Source organism: Brugia malayi (genome assembly GCF_000002995.4).
Source record: "Brugia malayi strain FR3 genome assembly, contig: Bm_v4_Chr2_contig_001, whole genome shotgun sequence".
In the NCBI taxonomy this organism is placed as follows: Eukaryota; Metazoa; Nematoda; class Chromadorea; order Rhabditida; family Onchocercidae; genus Brugia; species Brugia malayi.
The window spans coordinates 10,821,004-10,841,277 of NW_025062476.1; the positions used below are offsets into that span (position 1 = coordinate 10,821,004).

Here is a 20,274-nt window from a genome sequence, read left to right on the forward strand (position 1 = left end):
TAATTTTTATAGAAACAAAATTGTATTAAATCAAAAACATTGTCTTAATTGAATATTCTTTAGACAAATATAAAACTGTTTCAAGATTGTGTATCATGTAAGAATCATTCATCATTCAGAAGTAGTGAGGAGAGTAATATTTATCAAAATTTCCAGTCAATTCAATAGAGTGGAATAATTCAACGAATGACTTAGTCTCAATTAAGTATTATTTGCCAAAAAGTCACAAAAACTGGAACTAATATTTATACATTGTTTTCCATAACAAATAGCAGTAAGAGTAACAGTAAGACTAGGATTTTTGCTCAAAATATGTATAAAAACGAATAAACGGCTATTCGTAATTTAAATTGCTTGTGTAATCAATTCAATTTTATGGCATTGACACTTTTATGATCAATTTCTAAATCACATTAATTAATTAATTAAGTTAATAGAATAATGATTGAACAAATGCTATGACAAATGTCATTTTAGATAAATGAAATACCAAAAGAAAGAGTAAAGATGTGCTTTTGCATATTTATCATATTATTTATAATTAATTTACTTACTTAAATGCAATATGCATTTAAGTTGTTTTCCTTCTGTTTGCATTGTTTATAACAATAGAAATTATATCTTGAATATAACGATTATTTATTCGAAGGAATAAGTGATTATTAAAATATGTTTCATCTTATATAAATTACTTTACTGATAATACTTTGTTAAGAAGAAAAATAATAGTTTATCAAAATTGCAGAAATTTAAATTTCTTTTCATTTTATACAAAACAATTTCAAAATGATTTAACTGATAATTAACTTTTAATAGAAATACTAGTAAATATTATTGGAAATAATTAATGATATAATATCACATTTGAAATGGATAATAGCCATGTTGCATTTCCATATAAGAATTACTATCAGACATTCTACACGTTGAACGACAGCAACAAATAATTCCATCCGTAAGCGGAATTGTGGAATTAAAATCATTCTCACTTACGGCAATACAACGTGTATTTTCATTTCCCGTAATCCAAACGTGACTATAGCAAGTGTAAAGTAGTCGAAATTTTGGCATCATAGATACTATTTTAGGGATTTTATCGATACAACCACGCTGTAAATGCATCAAAATAAAAAAAGGTATCAAATTTTGTCAAGATTTAAAGCATTTTTAAAACTCATTTACCATTCGAAATCCGTGAACGGTATGAAAATCGAAACATCCTTTGCGTGATTTACATTTGATACGATTACTATAACCATCAACTTGACATAATGATCTCTCCTTTGAACTATATTTTGCACTTTCTTCCCAAATAATTTCCGGTAATAATTGCTTACGAATGGTCATAGGCCCTGGAATAGTAATAAAATTTGTTGCATAACTTTTTGCATAAATTTAATTGCATAAGTACGAAATGTTAAATTTCTTCTTTTTATTTTTTAAAGATATTTTATATAAAAAAAAATTTGTTCTAATTGCATTTATTCTGCAAAAATATATAAATTAATATTACTTATAAATTTGTTAGAAAACAATAAATCTTTATCAATTATTGAATTATGAATTAAAAATAAACATAAATAGAGAAAATGTAACTTTTTTTCTACAGTATTTCTCAAAAAAAAAAAAACAAATTCTTTCACACAGTGAAAAGATCATCTACTAATAATTAATAATTTAAAAAGAAGTCAAAAAAAAAAGCAGAAAAACTGCTTTATTATTTAGTAATTTCAATGTATACTTTTAATGACACTAAAAGTTATTTATTATAAATTATTAATTTAAAATTATTAATTTGCTAGTGAAAAAAAAAAAAAAAAATAATGATAATAAATATAGCTAAAGATATATAACCATTGCATGGATAATAATTTTCTCGTTGATAGCATGTATATAAATAACGTGTTGTGGTATAATTGGTACCAGGTACCAATACTGTAAATGTCATTATTCGGCGCATTATATTAACACTCTTGCTTACATTATACAAATAACTGATAATTTCGTCGAATGGTCCACTCCGATGTTCAATTCCATGTTTATATGAATCAATTGCTATCATATCATAACATAATGGATAATTTTTTGTTCTCTGTAAACAATTTAATCAATTTATGTTTCGCATAATTATTAAAATATAAAAAATCCAAAAAAAAAAAAAATTTCTTTTCAAATTTTTCAAATTATAAAATTAGAAAATATCATTTTAACATACTGTTTTCTCATATTTTGCTGGCCCTATGATACCAAAATCATAAGTATTATCCAAGAGTTCATTTAAATTTCCAAATGTTTTTAAACACATTGGCACAGCTATTTTTGGTCCTTCGTTGCGTACTTTCGTCCCAAATTCAGCATCACATGGCTTTAAATTTTATTCAAATTATATCAAATAATTGTGAATGTTAATCATAGTATTATTGTTAGAAATATGACTTTTTGGTTTTATACTATTATCACTGTGTGACAACAAGCATTGATAATTGATTGTGACACTTGTAATGTCAAAGATATGACAGATAACAGTGTCAGTGATAAGTATGAGAGTTTTCAATACTTCATTCAATCTTTTTAAAAAATGAAATACAGTTTCAGATGAAACAAATTCTAAATTGAAACTGACATTCATATTAACAATTTAGTTAAATATTTTTGAAGTGATAACTTATTGTTGGGGTAGAACTTAAAATATGCGATAAATAATTTATAATCTCTAAATAATAAAATAATTTTTGTTGCAAATATTTCTCACTCAAATGATTTATCACATAAAATGAATGTAAATGAATAAATATTATGATGATGTCTAAGTGATAATCATTTATCTAATTCTTATTTTTATTTCCGAACATCAAGTTTTAATTTCCGTAGTTAAAATATACGGAAAACCAATACAATGCAAATGTTTCTGATCTGATAATCAATAGTGCTAAAATCTTTATATTAATCAGATCTTCTTTTACACCTCTTCCGTAGTTATTTTTGTATGCAATAAAGTTTTATCAGAATGTTTGCTGTAAACTACTTTTACTCTTATATATTTAAGTGAAAATACTACTTCGATTTCAATTCTTACTTCTTAATGAGTATTCCACCAATAGCAATTATCGCTTACTCTAATTTAAATTAAAACAAATTCCTCTCGGATCAAATGTCTGAAGAATATCTCACTAAAAAGTAAGAAATAAACTTTAGCGAAGTATTCCACTTCTGTACAATCAAAACTCTCTCAAAATAAAAATAAAATTTAAATTTGCATAGAATAAGAATAACCAGAAAGTAATTTATTGTGTTAGATACCTGTTTCAGAATTGGACTCTGAAAACAGGAACACTGAATAAGATTGGTAAGCACCGGTATGTGTAATTCACAGAACGGATCATGAAATGGTAGAAATATTTTACGGCTACAACCATGTTGTATAGTTTTATCATAATTTTGTCTGAAATAAAATACTTTTATTAAAATTGAAATAAAAATATAAAAAAAAAATTTTGAACATTTTTAAATTTATTTCATAATTTATCACAATATTAGAATAATGCATTTTATCAAAATATTTCTTACATTTCAATGAATTGAATTGTTCCAATTCAAAAAATGCAATTATGGAAAGAAAAATTATTATTATTATTATTATTATGGGATATTTTGTACATATCAAATAACTAAATTGTATTAATTGAAACTCATTTTTAAAAATCATCAAATAGAAATAAAATTTTTATATCTTACTCTGTTAGTTGTAACTTTCTTCCTTGCTCATAAATTTTTTTTAAGGTTTTATTTTCTGGTGCAAAAAATGAATAATCCTCGATAAGCATTATTTCATCAAATGTGTCAAATGTAAAGAAACGACTACATTTCACGTAAGTGTCATTGAATCGACGATTGAAATAAATCATTAAATAAGAATGTGTTTGACTTATACACGGAAAAATATGCCTTCAAAGTTTTGTGACAGATATTTTATACTGCTAACAATTAAGTTTTTCAAATAGTATTTTCATTAAATTATATATATATACGTATTTTTTGATTTATTATGTATAAGAAGAAATGATTGTAATTTGATTTGTTTTCATTTTGAATTGTAAGTTATAATAAAGCACATTGATTTTGCTATCGTTTATTGAAATTTGCAGTAAAGGAAAAAGAAATCATTTAACCATTAGTTTATTTAAAAGTTAAAATATTTGAAATGAAAATGATTTAAATTACACATCAAAAAATAATTATTACTATTAATTTTTTTCACTAAATTATTTCACGTTTGCAACATTGATTTCATTTAAGCATAATTTTAATGAACTTACGTAGCACTGATAAGTTGTTTAGTTTCTTGAAAATATTTATTTCCTAAATGATTGCATAAATCGCCTGCATTACAGCAACATCTAAATGTGGCAATCACATGATCGATCGAAATTAAATCTTGCAAACAAGTTGGCGCTTTAATATTACATCCCTCTCTTTTGCATAATTCTTCAGTATCACTTCCATATCGCACCTCGAATCTTCAAAAGAAAAAAAAAAGAATTATTTGATAATAAATTGTCTGATAATATATTTTGCATAGATTAAATAATAAATTAATGAAATAATCTGCTATATTACAGAATAATTAGAATTTTTGCTTTTTTTTTAATGCAAATTTAATCTAAGAAGAACTTTTAATTTTATATATTAATTAAACAAGAAAAAAACAAAAACAAAGGAAAGGAAAAAAAACTAACGATGTTGGTGGCTTTCGATCGGTTTTTGTGAATTGTAACGATGGCATGTAGTAGCAGAATTTTTGTGGTTCTGCTAACATCTTACGTTTTCCTATTTTCATAGTAAAATCTTCATTTTTCCAATTACCTATAGTCAAATTAAAAGTGCCAAATGCACAAAGATGTAAAGGTATATTATCAGCAGATGATGTCACATTACCTGTGCGTTTGTCAACTGAAATGATAAAGTATAAAATGAGAGTAATATTATTTACAATTTTTCTTTTTTCATAAAGATTCAAATATTTCACGTAAAGCACTTTCTTATTTCTTCAAACTTTTTCTTTTCGTTTTTTGATTAAATAATTTTGCTCCAAATTTTAGTAATCCTAATTGTCATCATCTGGATAGTTTTACCTGTTGGTTTACTATAAACAAATTTACGATACGTCCATGGTCTACCCGAAACTTCCGTAAATATATCAGTTTTAATATCATATATTAGAACTTCTCGAAATGATCGTATCAGAGGATTAGTTGCCCAAGTTAAAGCATTTTTGCTAGCATATGAAAGTAATTGTTCATCGCTAGTATAAGCACAAAGTTCATAATTAGTATTACAACAACAATAAACAAAAAATTCCAATGGAGACAAATAATATATGCATTCTGATTTAGGACATAATTCCGTAAAATTCATTGAAACAACATCCGCTAATGATTTCTTAAATAATTATTTATTAATATTTGAATATTTAAAAAAAAAAGTGAACAATTTTAATTAGTGAAATTTGAATGAAAATAAATATTTTAGCTAAAAATATGCAATTATAAATTTTACAAAAATGCATTGAATAGAATTTGAATAGCAGCTCATATACATCAAAGAAAAAATTTTTCACTCATTTTAAAACAAACATTTATTCGTTGAGTAGATTGCGATAAATGATCAAATTTTGATATCAGAAGTGGTCCAACATAAATTTTATTCATTGAGCATGTATCCAACAACAATACACACTGATTAACGCCAATTACTTTCATCCAAAAAGAAAAAAATTTTTTTGATTAGAAATAAAAAAAAAAAAATTTGTTTTTTTAAATTTAGAATATCTTAATAGGTAGATGAAAGGAGGGAATAGAATGCTAGAAAAAGTAAACAAATTGTTAATTAATTATTAAAAATATTCTCAATTAATTCATTAGTAAAATTTTTAGAATTTGCAAAAAAATCCACCTTTGATTCATTAATTAATAGAAAACAGAAGAATTACATACTGCCAATGCGCCATCCTCTAATAAACAATACGGAAGTGATTCACCAGGTACATAATTAAATGTATCATTGCTTGATTTTGGCAAATTTTTCAATAACAAATTGCCAATAAAATTAATAATTTCGTCATCGTTCATTTCCTAATAAAGTTTTAATTTGTTTAATTAATTATGACTTTAGTTACAAAGTTAATTAATTTTATTTCATTATATGCAATAAAACATAATATAACATATAAAACAAACAAACAAACATTAGTGAATGAGCAATCCTTGCAACAATAATAGAAGATATCTACCAAATGTTTCACCTTCATTCTCTGATCATCACTGCATATTGTTTCCAATTTAATGAATAATTGAAATTTAAATCGTGACACAATAAATTTCGTACAAGTACAATTAAAGATAGAAAAGAATTTATTGGAAATTATTTTGCTTGAAATTATTTTCTGCAACAATTTAGTTTAAACAGATCTACGTATGAAAGCATACATGTATGTTTGCTCAGACAGGTCAACTTCATACGTGAAACCATACGTATAGCTTGCAGTGTTCATACAATTTTGAATCACAGCTCTGTTATTAGTATCAAAGTTACGTTTTAACTTCCAGTATCCTTCCATAACACGCACGGAATAGTAGCAAAAGTGAAAAACCTTAATTTCATGATATGGTAAACATATACTTTAGTAATTATATGCTAATAATTACGTCGTCATTTTACTTTATAAGCAGTAGCTATATTTGTCACATTGTTTGCGACATTTATTAATAAATTTTAAAGCTTAGTATGCAAATTATTCAGTTTTTGAACTATTCATTAAAGCCTCTGAAACCGTTGGTGGATCTTTACAAAGGTTAAATCGATTCGTATGTGGAAATGAGGTCATCAAGGCTAGTTGTAATGAATTATCACATTGTCCTGAAAAAAGAATTAATTATGTTATTCATCGATTCTATGACTTTTGTTTCTTTTTTTAATTTTTAATTTTAAAATGCAAAAATTTATTATTTTGTCTTTGTTAACTACAGCTGAAATGGTTACAATTCTGGAAATTTCGCATATAATTTGTGATTAATTAATTCAATTCTCCACTTTTATATTTAAGTATTTAAATTCCAAGAGCATACCATTATCACAAATTGTGTCATTTGTAAATAAAACAGCACTTAATGTATATAACCAAAAAAATAGATTTGAGTGTAAGAACCACCGAGACATTTAATTGTAAATATTAGATAGGTAACTTCGATTTCCTTTTTATACTCAACCATTTTACTATTCTCAGAATTTAATGCTAAATATGCTAATTAAGTAATTTAAGCAGCAGTTTGGAATGTTTTTAAAATAATTTTTAAAATTTTCAAAAATTGTCTTATATTATTCAAATCGGGAAATTCGATAGAAAAATAATACAGGAAACGCTGTACTCTTTTTTTCGAAAGTTAAATGATGAAAATTTTAAAAAGAAAGTTGAATATTCAACTTTGTATACATGTAGTAAAATAATTTTACTGTGTAAATATAGCATTTGAATTTATTTGTGCAATATTTCAAATAAACAAAAAGTCTGTTCAAAATATCATTTTGACTCATACCAATTAAACTTAGAGGTCATAGTTTGTACTAATGAGTGAAGGTTGCAGAAAACAGTTATTAGGCTAAATAATGCTTAAGTGGATTAATTACTAGGATTTTAATTAACTAAGATTAATTACTAATTACTAGGGTTAAGATTTATTTCATGAGTGAATATATTTTCGTGAAATATCGATTTGATTGTTGCACTGAAAAATTAAAAAACAAAAGACGAATAATTAAGTAAATAAACGATTAAAAATTTACTTACTACTATGCAGTCTAACTAATTAAGCATATATATATATAAGGATAAAAAAAAATAACAACCAAACTGTTAAAAGAAACACACTGCTTATACTTACATATCATTGAAATTACTTATATATGAATGAAATTGCATGCATATCTGTCGCACAGTTATTGTAAAAGCTTTCAGATTGAAATTTGTCCTTCAAGTAAATGTCATAACAGTCCGAACTGATATGATATGCTTAATTATCAGTTTGTTAATTCGTATAATTGATTGCATTCATTTGTGTAGTAATTAATACAAAATACTTTCATCAATTCTGTGTTAATCCTTAACAATCGCATATAGCATAACATGAAAATATGATAATATAGCACTGATAAAATGGCTCTTATCATTATTGTAAGCAAATTTTGTACTTAATTAAACTTAGCTCTTAAAAATCCATGCTTCTATGTGTTTCAAACATTTAAATTATAACTAATTTAAATTATTCAACTGCAATTACATCATAATAATTACTGAATGAAAACTCAAAGATTACACAACATTCTGTCATATTTGATTTAATCTTTAGCATTGATTGGAATATGATTAAACAACACTGCCCGAGGGTAATCTCAGAAATAACCCAATGTGCTTGAGATTATCACAAAAATTAGAAATCATTTATATGACATTGCGTCTGTGCATTTAGTGTACAAAATTGGATCAAAGAATGCAAATTAATTATTTTATCAACAACAAACTTCAATATCAACAATCCATCAATTCCTATTTTATGCAAATATTACATACGATGTGTCACATTCTAACTTTAAAAATTTGTCGCTTCTTTCCAAATGCCATTTTAGTTCAAATTGAAATTCTCTCTCAAAACAGGAAGAATTTGCCATGGATTTATATCGAAATGCAATAATTCGATACCTCCAATATTGAAGTTCCGTCAGTCTAATTAGTGCGATTTTATTATCTTTGGAAAATTAATACTAAAAATTAAAAATTAGATTCAATTTATGGATATCATAAACTTATTCTCAATGATGACAATTCTTTTGTTGGGACGATGTGGCAGTCCCAAATTTTCATAATTTACTTAACTACGTGTGACAGTCACGCTTCGTTGACAGTTCAAAAGCGCATTCATAAGCTATCAATTCGACAATAGGAATATGAGAAACAATGCGAAATGTAAAATTTTCATTTCCATTGATTTTTGCTTTCGTTGCATTTCATTGTATCGATGTCACGCATTATTTGATTGTCTCCTAAAATGTCGCTTCAATTGGGAATGAAATTTCCACCAAATAATTTCAGCATCGGTGACTGTCATAACTATGCATTATTCTGGTTGCCCACGACAAGATATGCTGTGGGTAATCAGGACAGTGCATATTCATGACACCAACTCACTGTTTCGTCAGCTAATCCTCCCTCAAACTCCTCCGAAATTCTCGACTTACCATGTGATTAGCCTCAGACATTGAATTGAACAGAACCACCTGACACTGAGACTTCCCAGAAAGCAGTGATAGTCTAAACACTTTCAGTGGATACTGTTTGGCAGCAAAAAAGTTTCATAATCGAAAATGATTTCGTCGTAATGGAAAATTCACTGTTATCAGAGGTGACATTAAGACTATCATTTTTGGTTCAAATGTAAACAAAAACAAACGAACAACTCCTCGTAATTTAAGTTAAATGAAATGTGATATAATTAGTTCGTTTTCTGACATTGATATCTTTATGATCAGTTTTCAAAATACATTAATCATTTCACAATAATTTAATGGAATACTAATTACAAGTCATAACAAGAATTATAAGCAGAAATATAAGTGCTTATTCCGGATATGTCGAGAGCATACGGAAGAGAAGTATATATATAAAATATTTCAGACAACACAAAAACTGCTCTTTTATCAGCGCAAATTTCATGATTGCAGGGAAATACTCCGTTGTGCTCGTTTTAACAACTCAGTAAAAACTGTGTCACTGTGATGTTTACCTCTGCCATGTAAGTAAGCACTGAGATCTTGCAAGAATTACTGCTGAAACATTTATCGTTTAACGAATTGCTTAAATTTACAACAAGAATTTCCTTATCACAATTTATTATATTATATACTTTCTGCAGAACTGAACTCTGATAAAAAAACAAAAAGAAACAAAAAACATTGAATAAGACTGATAAGCATCGATATAAGTAAATTATAGAGTGAATTCATGAAACATTTCTAGTCATTTTATACATTTTTGATCATAATTTTGTTTGAAATAAATTATTTCTATCAAAATTTAAGTAGAAATATGAAAAAAAAAAAAAATGTTTTTTAATTTTTGTGATATTAATTAATTGACAATTACAAGCATAATGGATTATTTCTGACCTATAATATTTGTTAGTAGCTTTTTCTATTATTTATTTGCTAATTATTTATTTATTATTTACTTCTCATTTGCTTTTATTTCATTTATTTTTTACTTATTTTATTTATTTGTTAAATTATTTGTTTGAAAAAAATAAACTCAGGCAATGTTGAACAATTTTCAGTATATCATATTCCAATTAATCTAATATACTAAAAATTAAATGAATGACAATGCATTACTTTAATCTTCGAGTACTTATCCAATAATAATAATTATTATTATTATGCAACCGCGTTTATAAGCATTTATAAGCAATTGAATATTTAAAACAGTTATAAATTGGATGTTTGAAGCAGGCTGAAATATTAATTAATAAATAATAATAATAATAACAATATATGCATGCTTAATTAGGTGAACTACCTAATAATAAGTGATTTTCAGTTGTTTATGTATTTGCTTTTTATGCATTTATTTATTTTTTCATTCTTTCATTTCTCTTATTCATTTGTTAGTAGCTTTTTCTTTTATTTAATTTCTAATTATTTATTTATTATTTACTTCTCATTTGCTTTTATTTTATTTATTTTTTTGTTAAATCATTTATTTATTTGAGAAAAATGCTCATTATTACTGCCATTTCATTGCATTTAGAGAATTAAAAACTTTTAGTGTGAAACAATCAATCAAACGATAATTTCAAAAATTCGTCATTTGTGCTGTTGAGCAAACTATTTTTTATGGAGCATTTTTATTCGATACATAAAGCAAAGAAAGGTGAAGAAGTAGAGAGATGTGATAAGAGGAAACATTAAAATTTAAAGTGCGGCAGAATAGACTGTGCTATCGATTGCACTGATATAAATAACACTTTCACTCTTCCTTTTAAATTTAACAAGTTAGTAACATGTGGAATTATAGTGCTGTGCATGCACTAGGTGAATAGCAGTTGTTCGCAGTACACTTTTAACTTCAAATATTTTTCACTTTTGCACTTTGCGCTTTTCACGTAAAGTTTACATGTTTTATGACGGAAGTAAGTACATCGATGTATATATATATATATAAATTGTTGATAGCTGCAAATGTGGAAGCTTACTGAAATCATATTAACTCAAATAAGCCGTAAAATATTTTATATTTCATTACGTTATTCACGTCTAATTATCATTCTTTTTTTTATATAATAGTTAGCAATATTTTTTGTTAATGCTCAAATGCATGTTTAATTTAATAAATGGAATGAAAACTGAGATCTCATTATTAACTTTTCACATTAATTACTTTTACTTCACGTTTTGTTTCAGATTTTGCATTTATCACAATATTTAACAACGACGACATGCCTTTTCTTTTTCATCGTTTGGTAAATTTTTGTAAATTTATCTAAAAAGAGCTATTAATGTGATGCTATAGTGCATGCATGCATTTCAATTCTTTGCAGTCTGATGATACAGCAGTAGCGAAGAGAATGTACGAGAAATTCATGAAAAATCCGGCCATTCCGGTTTTTGCATGCGTTGCACTTCAAATGGCATTTTCCATCGCTCGTAAACGTTTCGTGAAAAGCATGTCACAAGCTGAATTTAATCGGTAAATGAAATTTATTATTAATTCTTTCTTGATAAGCTTTCTGATCATCAACGTTGATTCAGGAGTTTCGTTTGAATTTTTTTGTTTCTCTGAACAATCTAAATTAGCAAAAATTTGAATAATTTTCGGATTTTAAGTTTGATCTACTTAAATAGATTACTCTAAAGTATTTCTGGCAATTTCTAATTTGAAATTTTACATTGAAATTTCTTCATTTTTAGATCGATCGCATTGGTACCATTTACGGCATTTATTGGTACAGCTGCCTGGTTTCATGGTACTTCAATTAGAGATCAACAATATATCCCTCATGAAGAATAACTTACGTACAAACTTGGTAAAGTATATTGCGACATTATATATGCATTAATGATTTTGTGAATAGCATATAAAATAAAATATTATTTGATATATTTTCGTGTTATCACTGAAAATTAAGTATATGCATTAGGCTTTTCCTTTCCCTTTAAGTACAATTAAACGTCACGAACGTGTCAACCTATGCGTCAGAAAGTAAACACATCGATTTATACCGTATCCGTTGTCCAATTCATGCATTTTTATCACAGCTATATAACGCTCGTATAATTTCAATTTTGTTACTGCTGAAAAATATTTGAGTAAGTTGTATTCAACTTACATATGATTCTTGTATTACGGACATTGAGAATTATCGTACATTTTTTTTTCACGTACTTCACGCGTGAAGAAAATAAAGTAAATTTCCATTGCGATTAATTAAAATATATGACAGTAAAAAATTATTTGTGAATTTTACATAATTCTATCTCTTTCAATTAATCTATCGTTAAACCTTAGCTTAAACTAGTTTAATGAAATGTAAATTTAAAAAAAAAAGAAATTTCAATTGCAAAAAGCTCGTCTCAGTGCTATGCTAGCAGCTCTCTGTTTATTTCATCAATGAAACGAGACGAATTTTGCTGTTACGAAAATCGATACGTGATACAACCATGCCACTCTCGTGATACAGCCATGCCATTGTGACATTTCAAACTTCGTGTCGTCATCTTTCAACCTCATATTTTGATCAATGTGACATAAGTTTGCTCCGAATGCAAAAACAATTAAGCGTGTAGGAATATAAAATTAGAGATTATTGCTACATTCCTTATATTTTTAATAAATACTAACACAAATTTATTTCATACCTAAATTGTTTAATTAAACCATTCAGTGTTATTATTCCTATCATTGTTTTATTGATTTATTTTTTTGCAAATACTATTTTGGAAGAAAATTAAATAAAAAGTTTAAACAAAAAAAGAAAGCGATCTGTTGGATCTATCAATCGTTGTGCCATACTTTTTTTTTATAGATATAATAACTGTTTAATGTTTATTAAGTTTAAGTATGACGAAAATTTTACATTAGCTAAGTATTTTGTAATAAATTTGTTTTTTTCTCTCTCTCCCTTTTTTTTTTATGATAAATTACTCAATTAACTTTTACAAAGTTTTGTATAATATGTACTGATTGAATTATTATATAAATTTTGGCCTACTTTTAGAATATTTGTTTCAGCTAAGAAAAAACAAAGATTAATTATACATTTCTTTCATTGCTTACTAAACTGAATAAATACAAATGTGATTTGATAATGATAATTGTTAACGATCATTGATCACCACAACGAGCAAATACTGATCATATTATATAAGATAGGAACTTATTGCTAGGATAGAAGTTTATTGATAGAATCTTCATGTAATGTAGAATTAAGCATTGAACTAATATTAATATTAGTTTAATGTCACTTCTATAAGTTACTTTAAGTTAATCTAACAATAAAAAATTTTATAAAATATTCAGTATTGATGCATTTTCTTATCTTTCCTCATTTGAAATGCAATTTCTTTTCCGTCGAAGATTTTGAATTGAAAAAAAAAAGAAAAGAAATTCCAACTGTCGCTTTAGATTATCAAAATTAACCATAATGATAACATCATATTGTTAATTTGCAGTTGATAAAAGATGAATCTTGTTAGAAAGGCATTAATGACTTCAGCAACAGTTCAAAAGGTTAGTTCATTTGGATTACTCAATATAAATTAAATGGAAAATGGATCAAACTCAGATTGTACAATTAAAATTTTTTCAAAACTTAGTGTGAAACTGTAATTTATTTAAGAAATTGTGATTTTATCATAACATATATCTTAAGACAAAGTGTATAATTTGTGTTTATGAATGTCATACTTTTTTCAGACTAAAGATTATGACCCAGGGATTGTTGGCATGAACGTAAGTTTGATTTAAAGTTAATAATTTTGATTATCAAATTCATTTATGGATTACACTTCGTGTAGTTTTTTGATAATAGAGTTAATGATAATGCAATTATAATGTTAAATATCAGTGATAAGAATTGATATGTTAGTAGCATTCTGAGTTATAATAAATGTATAAATATTGGGAGTAAGGATAATTCAATAATGGATCAACGTTTCTTTTTGTTTAATAATGAAAATGATATGTTATCATTTAGTATAATGTTTTCATTGTTTTAAGATGATAAAATGATAAAAATAATAGTAATGCTGATAATAATAATGATAACATTTTAATTGTAGTTACAACAAAAAGAGATGAGACGACGTCGTGATTGGCTAAAAAATCCGGTATTCCTGTCCGGTACATTGTTAGCATGGATAGCCTTGATGGGATATCTGAAACCGCATAGTGAAAGAGTTTCATTTGCGGAACACAGGTAATATCGAATGTGTAATTTAGAATTTAATTATTTATATAATTGTTATATTGATTAGATATGAGATATACAACAGATCAATTTTTAACTTTTAACTTTTACTCTAAATACTACACAAATTTAATTTAATTTAATATATATAGCAAATTATATATCAAACAATATGTAATATTGTTAATGAAATTTCTCTTATCTTTTATCATTTTTTGAACTACAATAATAACAATACAACACTTTATGAGAAAGTTTGTTGAATTGTATGGCATACTTGCACTTTTTTTTCTCAATTTTTACTTATATTAATTAATGATATGGAATAGCTTATCATCCCTTAATAATTAGCTAACAAATAGAACTTTTTTTCAAAAATGACCAATGTAATGACTTAATTACATTTCAAACTATGTGATACATCAAAGTATTTGTTGTAAATTGCACTTTTTTTTTAATATTACACTCCTTTTAAAATTTATTTTTTTTTTTTTGTAATTTCAAAGTTTTTGTAAATTGCATAATGAATAAACTATCAATTCCTTTTTTCCTTTTCTTTTTCTTTGAATGAAACATTAATTTTATTTGAAATAATTGACATGTATTTCTTTCATCTCTTAATCTTTAATTTTTCTCATCAATGATTATAAACGATTGAAATTTTAGCATATTTGTTTATCAATCAGTAAAGTAATAAATTGCAATAACTTTTGTAAATAATCATTACATGTGATAATTCAATGATTTGTTTAGATTTCGGATCTTCCTTCAAGGATCTTCATTTGTTTTCGTGCTTACATGTGCCACGATAGCTCGATACTATCAACGAACAAAGGAAACGAATTGAATGATGGATTCAAGTTGAATTAAACAATGTTCCAACGAAGATTCATCATAACAGTAAAGAAATAATTAATTAGAGAAGAAAAAATATCGTCGAAAATCTTTCATAGAATTTTTTTATAACTTCAGTATGGTACATAAATGTGTTAATTAAATATTTTCGATACTTCATTTTGACATTTCTAATTTTAGGCTAACGAACTAATCGATTAATGAAGAAATTTAATTGGTAAATTTAAAATTATACCAATGAAATTAATGAAAATGTGAATTTTCGACAAAAAATTTTTTATTTGTTTGAAATTTAAGTATCGATTTAAGAAATTGCTTTCATTTCATCGCATTGTATAGTAAATAATAGATAGAACATGCACGCACGTACGTGATTAACGTTTATTTACACGTAATGATAATTTTGAGCATGCATAAACTTACACAGATGCATGCATGCATTTTGTGTGAATTATGCAATTTTTAGTACAGTAGTAGGATGTCATTTAGAATTGCATTAATATGTATTGATAATTTTTTTTTTTTTACATAAATATTTCATTTGAAAGTAAATTGTAACATTCAGAAATCTCCCGGATAACTCCCCCGCCTCAAATAATTACTGGAATAACTCTCCCAAATAACTCCCCCGCCCTAAATAATTACCACAAAATCGACAGCACATAAAACCTACCTTTCTCCCTTATTACTCTGCGTCATTTTCTAATGCCTCGGCCGTAAAATTGAGGTACCCTCGGTATTCGCTTACTTGATTTCGATATAAGTATGACTAAGATTTTTAAGGAATGTTTGTGGCTGTTTTAGTTTAGTTTTTAAAATTTGTAACTTTGAAGAATGTACCACACTTTTTGGATAGCTTTTCTTTCGCTTTATCCTCTAACCTAATTACATAATTAGATTGAAGTAAATGTTACGAGAAATTTATGCTTACTTTACAGAGAAGTATGATAATACAAATTTTGCGCAAAATGTATATGGCCAACATATCGGTTAGTTCATTTTTGTTTTCTTCGCTTTGAAGCTAATATCATTTGTTGCTATAACGACAAAATATCTCTGCTTAACTGTTAAAGTTACGTTTTCGGAATAAGTTTTTATTCCAATGATCAGTTGATTCATTTACAGATGAATATCCAACAATTAATTTGAAATTTTACTTCGATTTATATTATGAAGTTTATAAATATAATGCATAAAATTAGATAAAATGTAGGATATCTGAATGGAAGAACTTATGGCTAAACTTAACAAATTTGGAAAGTGTTTAAGTTGTGGTTTTGGTTTAGTAACTAGAATAAGTAAAGCTTTTTCAAAGGAAAAATTTTTTTTTCTTTCATGTAAATTATTTATCAGAAAAAGAATAAGGCAGCTAAAGATAAGTGCCATATTCTAATTAATAACACTTGAACAACAGAAAAAAGACGTGATCGATTAATATTATTCGAAGTAATTTAAAATTAATTATTGAATTTTTTCCAGGTTGGTAGTTCTAGTCCTGGCACTGCTGATCCCATCGTAAGTACTCAGATATTTTCGTCAACAAATCATATTTAAGTATCATTAATAATTATATTTTTCCCTGTGGTTGCTGGTTGTTGTCAATTGGGATATTTTGGCTGATATATTGTTATCATCATTGGTGGTATCCAGATATAGAAGGTATCCAGAATGAAAGTTTGAAATTCTTTATTTCTGTATTGAAACGCTTTACCTTTCTTCTTTTTTTCATATGGATTATAAAATGTTGAAAAAACGAAACGATTTGCTGAAGAATCCTTTTGTTCTCGCTGGAATTGTATTGCCATGGATTGCATTGAATGGCTTTTTGAAGCCTCATTCAGAAAGAATATCGTTCGCTGAGCATAGGTTAGAATAATTTTCATCTTTTATGTTTCTTTCACTTTGTAGTTGTACTACTTCATTATAAGACGGTCATTCTAATAAATACTGTTTTTTATTGGCAGACTTCTGTGACAGCAAATTTATTATGATACATATTAAAATATTTTTGAGGAACTAATTTGCTGAAATTTTCCTTCGAAAATTGATTATTATATAAGAATTTAATATAAGAACAGTTTTCATAACATTTCACTAAATGTCTTAGTGAAGAACAAGCCAATCCCAAAGTATAACCTACCAGTTTATTTCAGATTTCGCATCTTCTTACAATTCTGTACATTTGTTACAGTTCTTTCGGTAGCAACAATGATGCGTAGGAATAAATCGCGACACTGAGCAAAATAAGTTGTTGAACTGATGAAGAAGGCATCTATTAATATTCATATTAAATACTGTTAATATATTTAAGCTTTTCTTGTCTTGAATACTAGTTAAAATTCGTTTACGACCATTTTTGATTATATTCTTGCTAGTCTTTGAGTCATCTGCATTGATCTTTATACTCATTTACTTGTCATCATCAATGATCTCGACATTTTCTGTTATGGCCTTATAATAACTGTAATGATTACTTATATTATGTACCAAGTGCGATTTTTAAAATGACTGTCTTTCTTCTTTTATTTTATGTATTCCATGACGATATACTTTCTGTGCTTACTTCGCTTGTGTGAAATTGTTATTTATGCGAATGCATTATTATTAAATAATAAAATTGTTTATTTTTTTTGTTGCTCTAGCAGTGGTACATACCAAGTGTAATATTTAAGGTCAGCGTTTTTAGATTTCAATAAATATGTATGAATGCAGGGTTTTGCAGGGATTTTTTTCAACGAAAAGGGATGCCAGGTAATCAGTCGGACGATACAACCGATGAAGATGCGACCGAGTTGAAATTCCCGAAAGGTTTGCTTTCCTTTTCTTTGATGCAATATATGCAATTATTTTCCTTGGAATTAAAAGCAAAGGCCGTGAAAATAAGAAATTAGAGGTGCTTTTGCTTCTCTCTCAGATTATATGCTTTTTATATGCTCTGTTTCCTGTTCTGAAATTAACAGCAATTCTATGTGTTTAGATCAATTATTTTTGTTTTCAGAATTCGAACAAGCCGACACATTGTTAACATCTGAAGTATACTTGTTGTTAGAACATCGACGCCAGCAAAGCGAACAAAAGGTAAGGCATTGATCAGAGTTGAAACCAGTTTAATCATTCAAGTTTAGATCGTTGCTAATTTCAATCAAAAATGTAGCGTGAAGCTTTTCTGTGTGTCGTCTACTATTTACCACTTAAAGCAATGCTAGTTTTATATAAAACTTTAGATTCTTATTTACATTAGTAAATTAAATCAAGCAGTCATATTGGAATTTCAGCTGACAGATAACTGGATGTGATCAACTTGATTTCTTACAGATGTTAACAGAACTATGATTCTTATGAGAACTAAATTTTTTCTTTTTTTAGTGAGAAGTTCATATAATTAATTAAGTGGTTTTTGTGCTTTTATCATGACACCGAATTAATTAAATGAATTCGTCTACTGGGCTTTATTTTATTTGTCGTAACATTATTAGCTAATTGAACATGTTTGAAATAAATCTGATATTGATGTTTTTTTTTTACTAGTAATGGAAGAAATATTTTTAGGAGGAAATCGACGAGATGAGTGATGTATTTGTAAAAACTTTAAATTATACACGGCGAATGGCACGATTTAAAAATAGGGAAACGATTCGAGCTGTTAGAACGTCAGTGTTAACTTTTTTTTATATTTGTGTTTTCAACGAACTTTTCTATCTTATTAAATTAAAACTCAGCCTTTAGTCATGTTAAAATAAATATTGGTTGCAGCTTATTAGCAACGAAACCACTGCATAAATTCGAAGTTGCGCAGATTGCTAACCTTTGTCCAGAAACGTCAGAGGAGGCAAAAGCCTTAATTCCCAGGTTTTTGGATTTTTCCTTTCTCTCTCTTAAAGATTGCTTCCATTCACCCGAAAGAAACATCACGGCTGTTAATGCCTTGTTTTTCCAGTTATTTCTGGATGATTTATGAGATCTATTTAGCGTGAAAAATCGAATTCTCACAATATTATCCATACATTATCTTTTGTCGCTCCTTTTTACTAGTCTAATAATCAGAAAATTACTTATTCAGCTTGGAAAATAAAATGGAGGATGACGAGCTGGACGAGGTGTTAAAGGATTTGCATAGCAAAAAGACGTTTCAGTGATTATTTGTTTTGATGTATTTGTTCTATGTGTCATGGAAAAATATTTTGCTAGTATTATTAAATAGTCAGGAAAACGAAAGAGACAAAGTACTTAAATGTCGCTTTAAAATGTTATGTCGAAATTTGGAACTCTAATGATTACCTCTCTGTTAACTTTGTTTAATAATTTATAATTATCCGCAGGAACGTTCACTGCAATATGTTGATTAATTTTCAGAATTCTGATTATTTTAGAATTCTGCGTACTGTTTCAATGGGAATTTTACACGCATAGATGAGTTGGGTTAAGACAAAGCGACTTTTTATTGCACGATGGGATGTTTAGCTGCAATCATGAAATTTGCGCTGATAAAAGAGCAGTTTTTGTGTTGTCTGAAATATTTTATATATATACTTCTCTTCCGTATGCTCTCGACATATCCCGAATAAGCACTTATATTTCTGCTTATAATTCTTGTTATGACTTGTAATTAGTATTCCATTAAATTATTGTGAAATGATTAATGTATTTTGAAAACTGATCATAAAGATATCAATGTCAGAAAACGAACTAATTATATCACATTTCATTTAACTTAAATTACGAGGAGTTGTTCGTTTGTTTTTGTTTACATTTGAACCAAAAATGATAGTCTTAATGTCACCTCTGATAACAGTGAATTTTCCATTACGACGAAATCATTTTCGATTATGAAACTTTTTTGCTGCCAAACAGTATCCACTGAAAGTGTTTAGACTATCACTGCTTTCTGGGAAGTCTCAGTGTCAGGTGG

General features: G+C 26.8%; 5 protein-coding genes and 2 non-coding genes across 7 annotated transcripts; 5 read left to right on the forward strand and 2 right to left on the reverse strand.

Moving 5' to 3' along the window:
- Window positions 1–858: 858 nt before the first annotated feature.
- On the reverse strand, window positions 859–7,215 carry Bm11091 (Uncharacterized protein; the record flags this gene model as incomplete). The annotated part of the gene is made up of 11 exons (XM_043079210.1): window positions 859–1,110; window positions 1,183–1,352; window positions 1,855–2,092; window positions 2,216–2,365; window positions 3,301–3,442; window positions 4,317–4,517; window positions 4,737–4,950; window positions 5,133–5,439; window positions 5,994–6,131; window positions 6,830–6,915; window positions 7,125–7,215. 11 exons carry the CDS (start codon window positions 7,213–7,215, stop codon window positions 859–861), a joined length of 1,989 nt encoding a protein of 662 aa, XP_042935144.1.
- A 1,925-nt stretch (window positions 7,216–9,140) lies between these two features.
- Window positions 9,141–9,245, forward strand: Bma-mir-5882a.1. Its single transcript, XR_006228145.1, has one exon. It is a non-coding gene; the product is annotated as a pre-microRNA Bma-mir-5882a.1 (primary transcript).
- Window positions 9,150–9,229, reverse strand: Bma-mir-5882b.1. The gene has a single exon (XR_006228146.1). It is a non-coding gene; the product is annotated as a pre-microRNA Bma-mir-5882b.1 (primary transcript).
- A 1,973-nt stretch (window positions 9,246–11,218) lies between the features above and the next one.
- Window positions 11,219–12,112, forward strand: Bm7844 (Uncharacterized protein; the record flags this gene model as incomplete). Its single annotated transcript, XM_001897797.2, has 4 exons — window positions 11,219–11,234; window positions 11,506–11,564; window positions 11,643–11,791; window positions 12,013–12,112. 4 exons carry the CDS (start codon window positions 11,219–11,221, stop codon window positions 12,110–12,112), a joined length of 324 nt encoding a protein of 107 aa, XP_001897832.2.
- Window positions 12,113–13,783: 1,671 nt separating this feature from the next.
- Window positions 13,784–15,357, forward strand: Bm7843 (Uncharacterized protein; the record flags this gene model as incomplete). Its single annotated transcript, XM_001897798.2, has 4 exons — window positions 13,784–13,831; window positions 14,018–14,053; window positions 14,383–14,519; window positions 15,264–15,357. The coding sequence occupies 4 exons, from the start codon at window positions 13,784–13,786 to the stop codon at window positions 15,355–15,357; spliced, it is 315 nt and encodes a 104-aa protein (XP_001897833.2).
- A 976-nt stretch (window positions 15,358–16,333) lies between these two features.
- Window positions 16,334–17,603, forward strand: Bm7842 (Uncharacterized protein; the record flags this gene model as incomplete). Its single annotated transcript, XM_001896435.2, has 4 exons — window positions 16,334–16,354; window positions 16,845–16,880; window positions 17,137–17,231; window positions 17,519–17,603. The coding sequence occupies 4 exons, from the start codon at window positions 16,334–16,336 to the stop codon at window positions 17,601–17,603; spliced, it is 237 nt and encodes a 78-aa protein (XP_001896470.2).
- Window positions 17,604–18,109: 506 nt separating this feature from the next.
- Window positions 18,110–19,501, forward strand: Bma-rpb-4 (DNA-directed RNA polymerase II 16 kDa polypeptide, putative; the record flags this gene model as incomplete). Its single annotated transcript, XM_001896434.1, has 5 exons — window positions 18,110–18,173; window positions 18,364–18,443; window positions 18,915–19,015; window positions 19,119–19,214; window positions 19,426–19,501. 5 exons carry the CDS (start codon window positions 18,110–18,112, stop codon window positions 19,499–19,501), a joined length of 417 nt encoding a protein of 138 aa, XP_001896469.1.
- Window positions 19,502–20,274: the final 773 nt, after the last annotated feature.